The following is an 18,972-nucleotide window of genomic DNA, read 5'->3' as shown; positions in this document are numbered from 1 at the left end:
CTGATGATGATTCTACATAATTACATCAATCCCAAAATAGTGGTTCAAAACCTCCGAAATGGAAAGAATATCCTACATAATTATTCATCTAATTTTAAACAGGCTGATAAGTTCATCGTTATGCTACGTTTTCCTTTATTACAGGAACTTAAACCTAATCCATAAAAAACATATTTTAGCTCTGATTCGTCTTCGAGATTTTGACGCTTTAAATTTTTTTTTGACTGGTAGCGGGAAAAACATAGACAGGGAGTTTGTTACGAGGGAGCAGGATAAGAATTATAGACAGTTTCTTAGAATATTTAATTAAAGAAAGTTTTCCTCTCTACTCTTCATCATTTTTTTAAATATTATTAAGTACCACTTAGTCAATCATTAAATTTAATGACGTCTCATTTTACTTCCTCTTTTTTCCATTACCGATTTACCATAAATATGAAAAACTTATCTTTAAAGCCCTTGTTTATCTATATACTCCAAAATTCCTAAATATTATTTTTTTTCTTGCTTCTTCTTAAAAGCATGAAAGTTATATTTGATCATAGATTGATTAACTCATAGATTACATACAACCCACGCTTAAATTCAACATCACTCTCTCATCCTTTTTGCTTCTGCTCAACTCCATTAGATCTTTTGTGGTTTGAAAATAGTAAAGTTACCCAACAATTCAATTCAATAAGCATTATTTGCCAACTATAGAATTCTACGTGTAGATCTCCAATTCAAGTATTAGTCGAAGCACTCCAAATTTGTTTTGCCATTAATGCCATGATCAAGCAGCGAAAATGGAAACAAGAATTTCATCAAAACTCAATCAAAATGGTTTTATTGAAGAATATAAAGGAATTCCTATTTAAATAATATATTGCAGACGTAAGCAAGGTAGGATTTAGAAACTCAAATACAGCACTTGAAAAGTAGTCTCTTTTATAATCGGCTTAAACTTTACAGTTTCTGCACTTTAATTAAAACTCTATCTTTAGAGGGAACAGTTTTCTGAAAATTCATTACAAACAAAATAAAAGAATAAAATCCTTCATTTTCATTCATGTTAATGTGCCTTTATAAAAGATTCTAATTTAAACAAGAATTATTTTTATTTGTTAAACCGAATTTATTTCAATTCAGATGCGTCTATTTACGTACAAGATACGATTGAAATTATTTTATGCAAAACAACTTGATTTAACTTTAAATTCTGAGCAAATTCCCCTTTTATATTGATTTTATTACCTCGGTGCTGTTTTATTTTCTAATTTTGAACCTAATATATAGTTCGGTTCGCTCGCCAGTGTCTGTGATCATTCTGACTACTGAATTACTTTTCTGTTTAATGGAAAATCTTTAAAACTACGAACCGTAGATCCGAAAGACCAACTAACACTAAGTCGAATTGATTTAAAGTATTCGATTCCACACGAGTAAGGATCTCGTCTCAAGTAATGTTCAGCGCCGAAAGGAGTCTTTCTCCATCAAAGTAGTCGAATGTAGAAAGTAGGAATTCAATTAAGATTGTAGGCTAAAGAGGACAATGGATCGTGGCATATAAAAATAGTCTGATCCTGTAAAGTGTGAGATAAACCTACTGTCCCTTGATTGAAACGAGGTTCCGAAAAGAGTGGTTGATCGAAGATTGTGTTGGAAAAGAGAAGAAAAACGATCGGGTTATTTGTTATAGCCATCAGAGAAATTTGTGACTCTTTGGTTGATAGGCGTATAGATCACAGCGCCGTTCTAGAATTCTATAAGAAAAACTTCTTTGTTTTTTCTGTCGTAAAGACCGGCCACACCAACTTGTCTTAAACTTTTTCCATTCGGAAAAAAATAGAAAAAATCATTTTTTTTTTTCCGTTTTTAAGAGAAAATTTATAGTTACCCGATTTTTGTTCCAAAATATGTGATTGAACTACCGAAATAATTAAAATAAGTAAGCAGCTGGTGTATAAAATATCGATAGATAAAACGTAATTAAATTTAAAATAATTAGTCAGTAAATTTTGATGAAATGTTTCAAAATAAAATGATTATTCATTGAATTATTCTTGCATATAAATATCGGGTTATTACAAAAGAATTTCCATAAAAACATACGCAACTTCTGTATTTTTTCTCTGCAATTCTATCTGACTTCACGATCCATAGTTGATATAAGCAATTAAACGATGATTTAGATATTGAAAAACGAAATAAATCAAATTTAGAATAATATTTCAGTAAATTTTAATGAATTATCTCAAATTAAAATAACTGATTTAAATGTTTCTTAAAAATATTTATGGGATATCTTAAAAAATGTTTATGCTCCATAATCTATTCTGTATAATCGAAGTTGAGATCATGATTTTCTGTACTGAGAAACAGGAATGAGCAAATGGCTCTAGCTTCTATCTACTGTAAAGCTTACACTATAAGCGATATGCTAATTTCAATTTCGGTGTTACAGTGAAACCTAAATGTATATCTAATTTGCAATCAAACTGTTGAAATATAATTTTTACGGCGTACAATTTTTAAATTTTCTTCCTTAAAATTATGATTTCAAAGCATAATTTAACCGTGGTGAAAAATGAATGACTCGGTTTTTACTAATCGTATTAGTTCAAATATATAGTGTACGTAGCACTTATTTTTCACTTGGAATTGTCTGGCGGTAATTTTAAAATTATATTTTTAATCTAATTAATGTAGCAACATTTTAAATCTTACTTGAATGTTGCATATTATTCAGATTATTTGATTCCATACTTAAGAAGACAACTAAATTGGGTGTGTGAACTTTTTAATAATATTTTTTTAAATGAAAGGAATTAATGAATATCAAATTTTGTTAAGTGGTGAGAAACCTAAGCAAACTAGAGAATATAAATAATCGATTAGGGGTTAGTTGGATTTCGTTTTTGATCAATGGATAATATTTATTTTAAAGCATTATCATTTACAGTAATTTTTACCATATCTATTATTTAAATAAAATATATTATTCAAATTATTTAAGTACACAATTAAAAAGACAATTAAATTGGGTTTATTAAGTCATTGATAAATTTTGGAAAAAAATGAAAGGAATTAGTGAATATCGAATTTTATTACGTGATAAGGAACCTAAGCAAACTAGAAAATATAAGTGATCGAATAGGAGGATTTCATTCAATCAATGGATAATATTTATTGTAAAGCATTATCATTTACAGTAATTTTTACCATATCTATTATTTAAATAAAATACTCGATTTCCGTTAATATTTTATAAAAAACTTCAATAAGAATAAAGTACTTGAAAAGCTTCTACTTAAAGTCTCCTTTTTAATGCGAAACATACCATAGAATTCTTCTTTGTATTGTATTTTGTACTATTGTCAGCAAAAGTAATGGGTATGAAGCAATAAGAAAATTAGCAAAAAGTAACGGGAATGAAGTAACAAAACAAAAAGTTAACAAAAGAAATGGGAATGAGACAGTAAGAATTGTTAACAAAAGTAACGGGAATAAAGTAATAAGAAAAATTTTCTGCCCTAAAGCGACGAACCCTTTTCCCTGCTTGAGATTGCAAACAAAAACTGAAACGCATTCTTAGATTTTAAAGAAGTGTAACACATTAAATGCAATGTTATTTCAAATTTGTTTTGCTGTCATTTGTTATATTTAAAGAAAATCCAATAGAATTGTCATGTGTAAAAAAAATTCAAATAATATTATCTTTTGGATTTTCTTTTCTGGTTACATAAACTTCATTTATTCAACCAGATACGTGAAAGTGTCACCTAGAATATAAATAGAAAGGTAAGGAAAGAAATTCATCATAATATCATTTATCATATACATAAAGAATAACCCCCAAACTTGTTATCTCGGTGGAATACCCAAAAAATATTCTCGTTATGATTTCTATTTCAAACATAGGAACATTCTTTAAGTTAGTTATAATACAGAAGATTATGAAATAAATACTAAAATATAATAATAGTCTAATATAAAATATATAAATACTGTAATATAACACTAAATTTCATAAAATATTTTCAGGAATAATAATAAACTTCCATTGGCTTGATAGTGATTTTTATACTATAATATAACAATAATGTGCAATCTATAAATTATGTAATATAAGAATGGATTTTATTTAAAATTTTCTGTAAAAATAATAAAATTCTATTGGTTTGATAGTGATCTTTATACTATAATATAACAATACTATAATAAACAATATATAAATACTGTAGAATAACAATGAATTTTAATAAGAAAATTTCTGGAAAAATAATAAACTTCCGATGTTTTGATAATGATTTCTATGCTTTTTTTTCCCAAGAAAAATTAAGTACTTAATACATGAATTTATTTAAAGAATTAATACCGATTCATATCTAAATATAATAAATAGTTTAATTTGAAGATGATAAAAACAGTTACCAATCTCATTACTTAAATATAATAATAGCATTTAGAGTCAAGAAGTTATGAAATTAAGAATAAATGTCGTATTACAAATGGAATCCCATTGTAATTAAAAACTCATTTTTTTCTTCTAGTAAATACCTCTTCATACTTTTAAGTTTGTTCAAACGTAACTGTTATATTTTTTAGCTTCTCACGTTCATTTCTGAATCTTAAAAGCTTAGTTTTAGGATGAATTTTTTTTTCTTCCTCCAACAACATCATCTGTCATGGAATTTTCCACTGTGTTGGGTAAAATATTAGATTACTCATAATGTGGTTTAAAAACCACTCTTTTAAATTATCCTAGCATTATTTTAAACACATAAATGATAAATATTCCACCCATTATGTGAAAAAATGCCGACAACTCATAAAAATATTCGTCTCATGCAAATGAGCAATGATTCAATAAGAAGGGAAAAAATTGACGGAAAAGAAAGTATGTTGAACTAAATTATTAATCGCCTGTGTGAAATGTAATGTGTTTCTTTCTAGACTGACACTGAAAAATTCCTCATTTGAAAACCATTAAGATGATTTCTGACCTATCTAAAGTTTGAGATAAAAATGTAAACATTAAAGTCATTTATTTTCATCTTTAAACTTACGTTGCGCCATTTTTATGTGTTTTTTTTCCTACAAAAGTTGTATAAATTTATATAAATAAATGTCAGATTTTTAAGAAAACTAATTTTTAATTTAATTTATTAACTAAAATTAATTACTTAAAAGCAAAGTATTCTTTTTAGTCAAAGATGTTGTAAGCAAGTTATTTTGTTACTCATATATTAAATTATTCAAAATCAATTATAAGTCTGTGAAAACAAGAGAAATGCAAATACTCCTGTTACAAGATTATTATAAGCATTTCGAAGGAATACTAAGTTTTGATGATTCAATGAAGAAACATAAACCAACATAAATATTGTTTCTTGTTGAAGCAATAAGGCGGGAAAACTGAGTTAGAATTTGTCAGTAAAAATTATGAAATATTTTAAATTCAATGAGCAGATGCATATTTGCTAATTTTTGTGAATTTTAAACATTTGAATTAAAAACCCATTATCAAATAATATGAAAAATCTTTTAAAAAATGTAAGGTTCATAAGCTATCCAGAATTAATACTTTTCAAACATTCAACAACTTTTTGCAGGTTTTTATTGGATAATATGCATTTGATAAGTTATAAACTGTTTTCTTCTTAAACTAGCATCACATTTAAATAAATTGATATACTTTCTATAAAACATGTGTTTTCAAATAGTTGTGAAATCTCAAGGAAATACAGCGGCGTGTTATAGATGTCATATTAAAATATTAATTCCGCTGATTATACATTGCAGTTTGAAAGGACATGGAAAATAAAAATCAATATAAGAGAAAAATGTATTCAACAACTATGCAGAATGAAAGTAGATAAATGCGTTGTTTTCAAAAATTGTCATTGTGTATTGGCATCTATATCCATTCTCAAGCTATGATCAATAATTCCTCCGTGCTACAATATAAATAAATGTTCTGTTGTATAGAATACATATTTTACAAGAGGTAGACAGTCGTTTAAATCCAAAGATCAGCTAATCATTACCGGGAAATACTATTAGAAATAGATAAAAATAATAATTTATTATCTTCAGATGATATTTTATGGTGGATACGTATTATCATCGCTTCTAAGGAGATATATTACATATGTTCACCACCAAACAAAAAAATTGCAAAGAAAGAAAGCTTAGGTGCAGCATTAAGGTGTATGTACACACTTGTAACTTCGAAAATCGTTCAAAATATCGAATATTTTTTTTATTGCTTAATAATGTTCTCTGATCCTTTAGCTTTCAAACGATACCAAGATGTTGTCAATATTCGAAATATTTCTGGAGTTAAAATTATTTTTCTTGAGGTGCATTCATTAAAAACTCTAGTTACGCATTTTTTTAAAACTCATTTTATGAAGAATGATATTTTTACTCTATGTTGCTTCATTCAAACAATCATAACTCAACAAAAAATTAACCAAATACAATTATTTATATATCAAAATAATCTTTATGAAATAGCGGATGTTTTGTGCCTCAATCAAAGTTATATTTATAGAAATACATTTTTGAGAGCTATTTAAAAGTTAAAATTACAGAAAAAATCTCGCTGTTTCTATTCGTTGTTAATGAAAAAATTGTTAAAAAAAAACTATACATTTTTATAACTTGATTGAGGCAGACAACACGAAGACTAATATTAGGCTTAAATTCCAACTAGAATTGTGTGTCTGTACAAATTAGAATTTAAGATATCATGTTTCAAAAAATATGCTAATTAGCTCATTAAATATTATTTAAGTAGTTAATAATTACTGTAATATGGTTTTTTCTCACTGAAATAAGTTTGAACATATATTAATGACCTATTGTAAAAAAACTGGATTTTTAAAGTTAAAATTTAAAAAAAAATCTTCTAGTGTGTACGTACACCTTAAAGCATTTACAGCTTTTGTGAACTAGAACTGGAAATGCATTTCATTTTGAAATTGAAACTAAAAAAATTACTGGGTCAGCGGCTTTGAGGAGATTTTTTGTGCTGACGGGCGATGCAGATCAAAGTTAGAATAATTAAAATTTGTGAGTTATGGGTAAAACCTGAAGGCTTCCGTGACTTATAAATATGAGTAAGAGTATAAATGGATTATATGAGTTTTTTGTAGAAGTATAAATGATTTTATTTTTAAAAATTAAGCAACAGTCAAAGCATTTTAAAAGCGTGAATAAATTAATTTATTATATGTACATACTTAAGAATACTGATATTAAAATTCATTCAGAGTCATCCTTTTAAGATGTGACTTACTCCAAAAAAAAAAAAGCAAAAATATCAAATATTACTGAACATAGAAAATATAAGTTAAACTGAAAAAGAAACTGAATGTAATTGAAAATCAAATAAATTTCGAGTATTCGGCTATTATTTTTGTAGATATTGTTTTATTAAATGATACTCACAAAAACAACGTAAATACATTCTCGCTAAATTTGGAAGTAATTCGATATACTCAGACCCTAAATAACTGGTAAATTTCGATTTTTAGTAATTTACAGTAAAGAAAACTGCATATTACTAATTACCAGTACTGAGTGAAAAATGAGATAGTTGCTTAAATTAAAACAATTGTTATTTGATTCTCTGGAGAAAATCCTAGTATTTTTTTCGAAAGTTTTAAACTCGAATAGCACATGTCGCCAATTTCATATATTATTTACATTTTACTTTACTTGCTTAAATACCTTCTCCAGTGCTAAAAGATACGGAAAAGAAATCGAACTAATTCAGCCATATAGAAGACCAGACGGAAGTTCATTAGAATATTAAGTCAATTGTTTTTATATGCTCCTAGTTAATGATTCGTTTCTTACTGGCAAAGATGGTATCTTGTAATTGGCTTTTAGTCACTCTATTTGCTGTATCTCCGAAATTGTGCATGACAATAAACATTTGGGTTGAATTAAAATCCAAATATTCAGAATAATAAAGCTCCGAAAATGTATTTTTAATACTTAATTGTTTCACATAAATAATTATTTATTTCCATACCAGAAGTGCTAATAGGTAATGTAACTGAAAAAGCACTATTTTCATAAAAAGGAATAATTTAAAAGCCAAAAAGTCGTAAAAGTAGAGGCTAAAAAGTAGTAATTTAAATAAAATATTTATATTTTCTATCAACAAAAATGTAGTTTTTAAACCCATTTTTACTTAATCTATTTAAGATATTATTTCTTTAATGTCAAAAGAATAAAACTTTAAATTGAAAACATTAAAATGAAGCTTATTTTACAAAGAGGAAAAGTCAATCCTCAAATCATAGAATTTAAAATGTCATGCAACACGTCAAACATTTTAAAATCCATTCCTTTCTCTCATTATAAACCAAAACAAGTTGAAACTATTTTTTTTAGTTTTACGAAGAGGTTACTTGATTTAGAAATAAATAAGTAGAAAACATTCTGGATTTCAGAAGGAATAAGAAAATATGGAACAGCAATTTCATTTAGTTAGATTCCAAGAAGTTTCCTTCATAGACTGAAAAAGTTAGTTATACCTATGCTCATCATAAAACAAGCTACATGCGAATATTTTAAAGCTTATACATCAAATACTTCTTGTAAGAATTTATTTTTAGGTCAGCTCCCATCAATGTACTGAAATTTACTTAAAATAGATCGGAGATGACCTATTTCGTTGAGAGAAAAATGATCAGATGTAAAAAAAAAATTATAAAGATATATGACAATATAGTTATTTTTATTACAAGAAAAGTAATGTTTTGACTATAAATATAGTCATATTTTTCGGATGCAGCTATACATCATACTCAGCCAATGAATTTGTCATTCAGCAATGAAAAAAATTTCATATAGTTAAAAGAAACCTTCCTTTTATATGGTTTCTCCCAAAAATATTTAAAAGAAGCTTATTATTTTCTATTAACTATTAATATAATCATCTCTTTGTCATCGGGAGATGCCCATTAAATTAAAATATTTATAAAATATTCACTTAGTAAATATTCACTTAAATTATTTGACTTGGAACAATTTTGAATTATTTTGAGTCATAGGAAACAATAAAAAAAATGCTTTTTAATACTTTTTTATTAAATTACATTAACAATAAAATAATCGACAAAATTGAAAATACTTTTTTTCTGTAAAATTACTTAAATGCAAATAGTTTAAAACAGTTTAATCAAAGCATTTTAAAACAGATCGTTAAATAAATATGAAAAATTTGCTCCAGTAACTTCTTTCCAGGAAATATCGAATTTCTAAATAATCTGATTATCACGATTGTGGAGAAAAGTCGTCTAAATTCACCCAAAAATTAATTTAAATTCCATTTCTTGTAAATTATAAAATGAAGAAATGCCCTCAACAATCTTTTGATAATTTTCAGAGGTTTCCATTTAGGCAATAACAAATTTTTCTCTTTTATTTGAATAAAAGTTAAATCATTACAAATTATGAAACACTGAAATGGTAATCTCAGGAAAATAACGATAATACTTTTATGACTTGCAGAAGACAATTCTTAATTATGAATGTGTTCATTAGCACGTTATTGTAAGAATACATTTATATTTGATACTGTTAATTAAATTTTGAAAGCCAAGTTTTAATTATCTTGCAATGTTATTAATTTTCCAAATAATAATTATTTTCCTTTTGAATTCTTTCTTGAAATCTTCTTTAAGTAAGACTATTAGTATTGTTTTTACAATGAATATGCCTAGAGAAATTCCTAAAACAAACTAAATAAAATAAGAGAAAAAAGTTCGTTTTCATGTTGATGTTGTTTAGTAACGTATAAGCATTGTTAATTAAAATGCAAATGACATTTTAGGGATAGTTTTCAGCACAAACCGAATAAAATGCATTACGAAACGTGTATAATCAGGAAATTCGTTATTGTTTGTTTCATAAAAATTATACGAAATGCTGTTTGAATGTATTTGTTCTTGTGATTTTTTAAGAACAGTTTGTATAATGTTATAGTATTATTTTCGAACTTTGAATTTGTAATGACATATTGATAAAAATCATAAATGGTGCGTTTTCATTGTTAACTAATGTATGTTCTGTGAGAATTCATTCAAAATTCTTATCTATAAAATTATTCTGGATTCTGCTATAAATTAATTTGGTTGTAAAGTTTTCAAACCTAGACTGAAGATAAAAATATGCATTTTTTTAAAATTTATATACATTTCCTAACTACATTTCCTTTCCTAAAAAATAGTATATCTTTTGCCTTGAGTTTGTGCAAACGTGTAATTCGTAAAAGCAAATTCAAGTAACTAGAACTTAGTAACTGAAATGTGCATGCATACTAAACATGTAAAATTTTCTAGTTACAGGAAATGCATTTCAAAATTAAGAAGAGGAATAATTGGTTATAAGCGTTTAACGTTAATATATAAGCGTTGTGTTAATAAAACATTGGTTTAAAGTGTTACGCTCAAATAAAATATTGGTTTAAAGCGTTAATCTCAAATAAAACATTGGATGAAATCAACTTTCACAACATCGTTAAGTTGCTGAAAAAATTCAAACATATTTGGAGTCTAGAAAATATTCTCTATCCAATGAAACGAAATTTAAAAAAAAAAAGAATATCGACATTTCCAAAGAAATATACCAAATAAAGACGTTAGTTTACTTAAAGTTATATGATATGAAAATTGTAACTCTTTCAACTCTAGTTTTGTATTGTAGAAACTTGGGAATTGTTTCATTGCTTTCAAAGCCATTTACCACCTGTGAAAATACAAGTTCATAATTACTTTTTCCCCCGGAACCAGTGTTGGTCAGAGAACGAAAGTAAGAAAGAAAACATTTCCGTTTCGTATTCCTTTCCGGTTAGCGATTGCCTCCGTGGGAATATTCAAGAAAAGTCATTTTCTTAATGCAGAAATAATGTTGAGCTTCTTAAGAACTGAATTTATAAGGGCCATATAGAAACACGTTTCTATAATTATTAAATATACAATATTAATACTATATATAGTATATTCAAATAAATAAGAAATTCTTAACCAATAACTTTAAAAGACAGTAGTTTATTAAATAATTAATCGAATAGTATTTTTATAGAAAAACTAGCCAACTTTAAAATTCACTAATGATTTAATTTTTGGTGTGCTGAAAGCATTGATTGCTGAACAAATACTAGAAAATTTGAAAATAACAAAAATGATAGACATGATATGTATTAGAATTTGAATTAAATTTTAGAATTTCTTAAATTTTTTAAATTTCATTATTTCAGGTGTATTCAAAAGTGTCAGGCAGATTTACTCTAAATAGTATGCAAAATTCTATGCATTTATTAAGCACAATTCTGACATAAACTACGATAAATATATATCATTCGATTAATTATAGAATACAAATCTAAACAATCATAACGCGTGGATGAATAATATAATCTCAGCTTGGAAAAGATTGTTCTTGTAGTAGATATTGATTTATGTTTGTAGCTAAAAAGTAAATATATTGAAAGAAATTAATTCCGAATCAAGAAAAATTTGAGATTTGAATACAAATTATGACTCAAAAAAATCTGCAAACAATGCAAATGAAATATGTTTTATTGCAAAAGAAAGGAATTGTTACGAATTAGAATTTAAAAAAAAAAAAATTCAAAACTATAGACAAAATATCATAGTAATTAAAATGGTGTCAATTAAATAATCAATTTTTAAATTAGTATGCGAAAATTGAGAATTTGTTAATATTTGTTTTCAGAACTTTTCAGTAAACAAAAATTCAAAATTTTTGAAATAGGAAAATTGTTTAATCACAATTTAAAATTAAATAACTTTTTTCAGTTTGACTTCAACTTTATAAATGCAAAGAACTGACGAAAAAGAATTTTTAAAAATTTAAATAAAAAAAAATGACGCCATAATTCTTATAATTGTAGAGACGGTTTTCTTTTAAGTTAAAGATAATTGAAAAAAACATTTTTGGGTATTTTTTTTAATTGTCAAATGTTTGATTAACTTTTAAATAAATCATATGCATAAGAATCTTTTGAAAGAAGAGAAAAATGAATCCAATGTGCACATTTCCATCCTCTAAGTTACTGTTGTGCCAAAGTTAATAGTTTAAATCCTATAAATCGCGAACAGATAAGCATATTTATTTTTATTATTCGTAGTTTAGTTTAGTTATATTAACGTCCCGTTATAAAGCAACACTAGGGCTATTTTGGGACGGACCTCGTAGTTTTGAACCGCGGTCAGATGACGAGGACGACACCTGAGCTGGCACTCTCCTCTCCACACCACAACAGCGGGAGGACGTTTGGCATGACGGATTTAACGCGCAACAGACCACCTTACACGACGGTTCTTCGGTGGAATCGGGTCTCGAACCTGAAACCCTACGGCTCACAAGTCAAGACCTTACCATTAGGCCACCGCAGCCTTTTATTATTCATAGAGAAGTTTAATAGGTTTGCATATTTTTCTGCCATTTTCCTTTCAATAAAATTTGAGAGATGTTAAGATAAAACATTCGTTTCTTTATATAATAATAAAATCAAGTAATGGAGTATATTTATAATATCTACCTTGTGATCTAACAAAATACATCTCTTAAATTGTGTATTGATTAGGTGTTACTATTCAACTTTATCAAAATAAAAAAAAACTATAAAAATCTTTCTGTAAAGCAACTTATGATCTACTTTGAGCAATTTATAAAAAAAGGGAATAAGTATGCCCATGATCACTTAAATGAAAACTTATACCGCTCATCTTTAATTCCACCAATCATTTCTGAAATAACATCATTATATTTGCTTAAATGTTGTTTACAAACGAATGAAAGAAAATTTCTTAAAGTAAATTCTTTCACAAGAGCAAAGATTAATTCTAGTTCATGTAGAGCAAAATATTTTCTTCGAATTTTTAACGTTTTAAATCGGAAAATAGTTATTCACACTTATGGAGTTATTCTATTAAATATTGGGATCATCGCACAAGCATTGCAGAAACTTCAAGAGCAAACAGTTGCATAAAATACGTTCCGCTTAGGCAAATAAATCGTTTTTTCTTCTATCTTGCTCAGATAGACAGTAAGTAAACTTCCTTTCACTGAAGTGGGAATAAGTTTGCTTGAGAATTTCAGCTATTCTCGAAAGTCGCAATATATTTAAGTAAATAGCAATCTTCGAACTTCTGGAATGCAAACATGGAGCTAAGCTTTTCTTCTGGAAATCTTAGATATTTGATTTAAGCTTTTATCATCGAGTATGAAATTAGTAACAAACGTTTAATGGAAGAGACATAAAATAAACTAACATTTTAAAATATATGGCAATAATGATTTTAGTGTATTTAATATTATAATTCATGCACAAATGCCTCCTTGCGTTTAATAATGCTAAGATAAAAATTTATATAATTCAGTGATTCACATAGAATTATATATATTTAGCAAATTTCCTTGAATTTCGTCGTTTTAGGCATATTTTTTCATTTCCGGATTTTAAAGATACATTAAAGCTTTTATATTGTAATCTAGCCGCCTTAGGGCACCAGTTGTTCACCGATATTAATGACTGTTGAAAACTTCAGTTAAATAATTTGTGGTACTTGGTCTAAGTGACTTTCTCAGAAAAATATTTTTGAATTTCAAATGTTGGAAGACTACTAAGAAATACTATTTTAAAAACTTTATACCATACTGTTTATTGTGCTATGTATTTCTCATATTTCATCAATACATCCAATCATATCATAGAAAAGAACAATGATGTTAAAAAACGGAAGCACTTTAAAAAAATTTTTTTGTTATTGTTTGATTCTGAAGTCAAAACTTTTTTGCAACTACTATAATATCTTGACATAGAAAAATAAGCCGAATCTTCGTATTTTGATCATCTGCCTTCGTATTTAGACCATCCATTTGCAATGGAAAAAAATCCTAGATGAAATATTAGTTGTCACAATGAAAACGATTTGAATTTCATTTTTTATTGCAAACTAATTTAAAATACTCTTTTACAGCTTATTATGATAACAAAAATATTAAATGGCAAAAACATTTGTTAGCAATGAAATTTTTTTTTTGTATTTTAAGATGATGATATTTTCGGAAGTTATTAAGGAAAATCACAGAATTTTCGCTTAATTTTCAATTAATTAAATTAAAAGTTTTTTGAAAGTCTCTCAGAAATGCACATTTACACCCTTCAAATTATGTTTGTGCCAAGTTTGAAAATAGATCAAACGGTCAGGCCTGTACAGCACAAACACCCTCTCATAATTATTATTCGCGGAGATTCTTTTTAATACACATCTTTAATCGCATTTCTTTTAAGGAAATATTTTAAACTATTAAATTGCATTGAATTAAGAAAGCAAAGCATTTTGCGTTCTCATTTTTCTTTAAGCTTCTTTTAAGAAGTGAATGGAGTTAAAGAGCTATTAATGATAACGCGTTGTTTTTTAAGGGTGGTTTTATCATTCTTTCAAAATTATCATAAAAAAATGAATAATTTCTTAATAAAGCTGCCGTTCCATTGACAAATAATGAATAATACATTGGAGCCTTGGGCGTTTGGAAAGTTTATGAAACAAGAGTTTTTTCTCCATGTCCAAAAAAGCTTTGACACAAATGCTCAGATGATTAATTAGTTCATAAATATCTCATTCATAACACAATGGTTTAATAATGATGATAATGATGCAATTTAACCTATGAAAGGGAAAAGAATTCTTAAGAAATATTTTGCAAATAGATAACTTGTAAAATAATATAATTATAGTAGAAGAAATAAGATATGTTTTGAGGAAATTTCTAATAGGAACATAAAAGTTCAGATCATTTAATGCATGCATATATGTAAGTAATATATAATAAAGATATTTTCGAAGTTTAATGAAGATGTTTGATAAAAATGAAGTTTTTAACTTAAAAAATAACTCATTTAAAAATAAAATAATTTTAAATAAAATTTTTAATAAAAAAAGACTCAACCATTAGGGCATGCATTTATTGCTCTTAACTGATATATGTAGAACGGACAGATAACACTACATTATATAATATATTAATCTCATATCTTTTCAGAGGGTTTTGAGATATTAAAATACATATGATCATCATCGAATTTGAATGATATAGATTTTTCTTTTCTGTGAAAAAGGGAAAACTGTTGCATGTTATAAAAATGCTAAAATTTCAAGAAGAAAAGGCTGTTCTGAAGATTAATTTCTAAATCTATAACATATATTCTGTATTTTATTTCATACTAGCATAAAAAACATATTTTTTTCTATCAGAAGGTTTATTTCATCAGTTTTAATGGGGTATTACTGTAAAGATATAATTTAAGGTAGCGATTTTTTTAAATTTTATTTTTTTGTAAAATTTTCCTTTTGGGTTATTTTGTTTGTATACAAGAAGTAGTAAATGTCTATCCTTTTTCATTTTTATTCTTTATATAGGAATGTATTATGTTGAAAGACAAATAACAATTGGAATAAATTAGAAACATGTTTGGTAAAAAGTGCATTATGGATTTTAGCATTTATCCGTCATGCTTTAAGATGAGTATTACCACAAATAAAAAAGGAAAGGTTTTCACATAATACCACAGTAAATAACCCAGAAGAAAAAGAAGCAAATGTAGAATAACGATGTATTGTGCGCTTTAGAAAGAAGAATAGTATGTAGATTTATGACACCATTAATAAACTACGTAAGTAACATTTAAGTCTTCATCATTGTAGGTTTAAATCAAAAACTAATTTTTTAGTTGTGACAGCGATCTTATTACGTTGCGTTGCATCTTTTATTCTAATATCCGAAAACTTTGGACAAACTTAAATTTAATACTTGCTTAAATTCATATAAGCTAATCCTTCTTATTATATTAATTGTAATTTCTCCAGATCTTAGAAACCACATGCAAATAGTATATATAGCTTTCAGTGTCTAATCTAATAAATTTGCATTATTTATTGATTCTTATTGATAAATTGAAAATAATCTCTACTTTTGTCACTTAGCAAATTCATGGAGATTTACCATAAACCTAAAAGGTAAAACGCCCAAAAATTCATTTTTAAAAACTACTTTATAAGGAAATAAATTTACTGTTAATAATGATACAAGATTATATTATTACCTTATAAAATATACTTGTTGATAGAACAAATTTGGCGTAAATAACATAAAAAATCCTAATTGGAACATGGCTTATAATCAGCATATGGTTAATAACAATGCTCACTGCTGCTGATGTATTATTTCAAGTAATTTGTAGATATACTCTTCTGATTTCGAGCATTGTTCTGCTTTTCCCTCATCCGATTATTACAAACAATAAGTAAGAAAATTGTTGATTTTAAACAAAATATATGGGTTAATATTCTTCTGCCAAACCAATGCTGGCAAACGTTCAGATCGATAGAGAGCATAAACTGTTTTAACGATCATTTTTATATCATCTTTTACTGTCATACTCCTAAAATATAACATTCAGTTTTATTGTAATAGCAAACAGCAAACGTTCTATCTCCTTTCCATCTAAATTTTCAAACTTTGTGGATGTGTCAACAAGAAAGAGGTAGACAGAATTTGAAGCTGAAACTTTAGATTTAACAAAAAAAGTAAAGAATATGAACAAAAATAAAGAAAGGCAGCATAGTTTTGAACAGCAGGAAAGCAGTTTTCCGAAAAATTATGTGTGGTACATTTTGAGAGCTTTGTTGGGTTGCGCTTGCGCGTCCAAACTTCTGTCGATAACAACTCCTGTGCGCTCTGTGTAATTTTCTCTCCCTTTGCTTCTTGTGATCAGTTGCTCTCGGTGCTCCGTCAGCGAAAGCATCCTTTCTCCCCATCTTCCGAAACTCGTCCCTTCAGCACGTGCTTCCGAAGAAGTGCGATAAAGTTTTTCTCCATTTGATTTGTTTTCCGCTTCCATCTCGACTTTCTTCAACTTGCAAAATAGTTTTCTGAAACAGGAACTCGTGCAAATCCTTAAAAAATTAAGGATGATGCCCTTAATGCTTATTATGATGGTAAGTAAAACTTTTTAATGAGTATTTACCAGTTGTGAATGAAAAATTCTGAGTTACTTGAAATTGTTGAAAAATTCTTAATGACGTATTTCATTACAATTTCCGTATTATTTTTTAAATTTAACTTGTGTTTTTGGAGAGTTTTTGAAAAACTGATAAGTTGAAATACACTTCAAAGTAATATTAACAAAGGAAATTTTATCTAAAATAGTTCGTAATAATAAAAAAATTATGTTATCTATATAAAAAAATTCAAACCTCTGCTTTAGATGAAATTAATAATCAACTCATGATTTAATCGTTCTTTTTTAAAGTAAATTAGAAAGGAAGAAGTTAGAAAACACTTTAACAAAACATAGATTCATCAGAGATATGTTAAAATTAGTTTAGTTTTAAAAATAAATTTTAGTTTGTTAGTTTTAAAAATAAATTTTTCATTGAAAAGTCAATGAGAACTGAAATAAAAAATTTAAAAAACTCTTATTAAGTTAAAACATAGGGTATAGTATACTTTCTATCTTAATTATTGTTTAAATTAACAATTATTTGCTTATGAGTAAAACAAAATGATATTAAAATGATAAAGAGATCTCTGATGTTTGCTACAGACCATCTAAAATAGATCAAACAGTACCAGGATGTACAATAAAAAAAACACTACATATAATACATTATGAAAAATACAGTTAGATCAAGAAAATCAATTTATTGAAAAAATCAAAAAATCTAGAGGAACAGAAGTACCTGTTGAAATATATTAAGATTGTGAATTAAGAAGTAAGTGTTATGAATTTACCAGTTAACTGGTAGGGTAACTAGTAAATTCATAACTGGTACTAATGTGATTTGAACGTTTTCACTGGTACGAATAGAATCACTGGTACTAGTGTGATTTGAACTTTTTTAACGAACAATTCCTCATGAGTACTGACAAGCTTTGTATTTTAATATCCTGTTTTTTAAAAATCTTGTAAAGAAAAAATCTTATTGAGATATCTTTAATGAAGTGTTTTTATGTTAAATATACGTAAATTATTGGATACTCAGAATTTTTTTTTTTCATTTTAATTGTATTATTTCTATTTTCCTTTATATAAGTGTTTGCACTCTATTCTACAATGAATGACTTTGTAATACTTTTTCATCTAATTTAATTGTCGTAGACTAAATTGAAATAGATGCAACAGAGAAGATTATAAAATGCTAGAAAATTATAATGTTGAAGTGCTTACTATTGTTTTCAAAAATATAAATGAAGAAGTATAGAATCTGGTTTTCAATTCAAGTTTGATTTCACGCACCTTTTCTAATATATCGTATTTTCATTTAAAAAAATAAATTGTTAAATAAAATTGCTTTGTATATTAAAATTCATAAGCCAGCAAAATGAAATAAATCAGCCTTATTCAATATATAAAAAAATTTGATATTATGGTTGAAATATCAGTGTGGAGTTATCTAATAGATAATTGCTTCCTCCTTATATCGGTGTCTAGGCATTATTGAATTTCCAATCCTCCTTCAGACAAGTTAAGCCTTAAAATTTTTAGATCCTTGGAAAAAATATTCGAAAACATCTGCTAGTCTAAGAAATATTTGCTCTTAATACGTTATCAGTGGATTATTGTCCATGAAAAAGACTTAAGTTCCTGTCAGTTGAACAAAAATTCCCAGTAAAAGGTTTTAAGAACACTCTATGATCAAGCGTTTGACCAAAATAGTCTTTAAGTATATTTTATGTACTTAAAGATAAAATAGCAAGCTAAAGTATTTTTTTTTTGTCAAAGACGCCATTTACTTTAATACTCTGGTAAATAAACACTTTTTACCTAGAAATGGCGAAAGCTTAGAAAATAATGTTTAAGTTACAAAGGAAACATATTGTTTAATTTTAAAAATGGAAGAACAATAAAGGAAATGAGTATTAAAGTAATTTTGT

At 26.6% G+C, this 18,972-nt stretch overlaps 1 protein-coding gene across 4 annotated transcripts in view; it reads left to right on the top strand.

Annotated features, from left to right (window-relative positions):
* LOC129961017 (tubby protein homolog) overlaps positions 1 to 18,972 on the top strand; it is a 368,549-nt gene that overhangs the window by 120,454 nt on the left and 229,123 nt on the right. Inside the window, exon 1 of one of the 4 annotated variants that reach the window (XM_056074808.1) lies at positions 16,820 to 17,033. The exons of the other annotated variants lie outside the window; for them this stretch is intronic. Coding sequence (XP_055930783.1) covers positions 17,007 to 17,033 — 27 coding nt within the window. The 5' untranslated portion in view covers positions 16,820 to 17,006. Of the gene's footprint in view, positions 1 to 16,819; positions 17,034 to 18,972 lie in introns of those variants that run through there. 4 annotated transcript variants of the gene reach the window in all.

This window comes from Argiope bruennichi, chromosome X2 (assembly GCF_947563725.1).
Source record: "Argiope bruennichi chromosome X2, qqArgBrue1.1, whole genome shotgun sequence".
NCBI lineage: Eukaryota > Metazoa > Arthropoda > Arachnida > Araneae > Araneidae > Argiope > Argiope bruennichi.
This window is presented reverse-complemented; position numbering and strand designations above follow the sequence as displayed.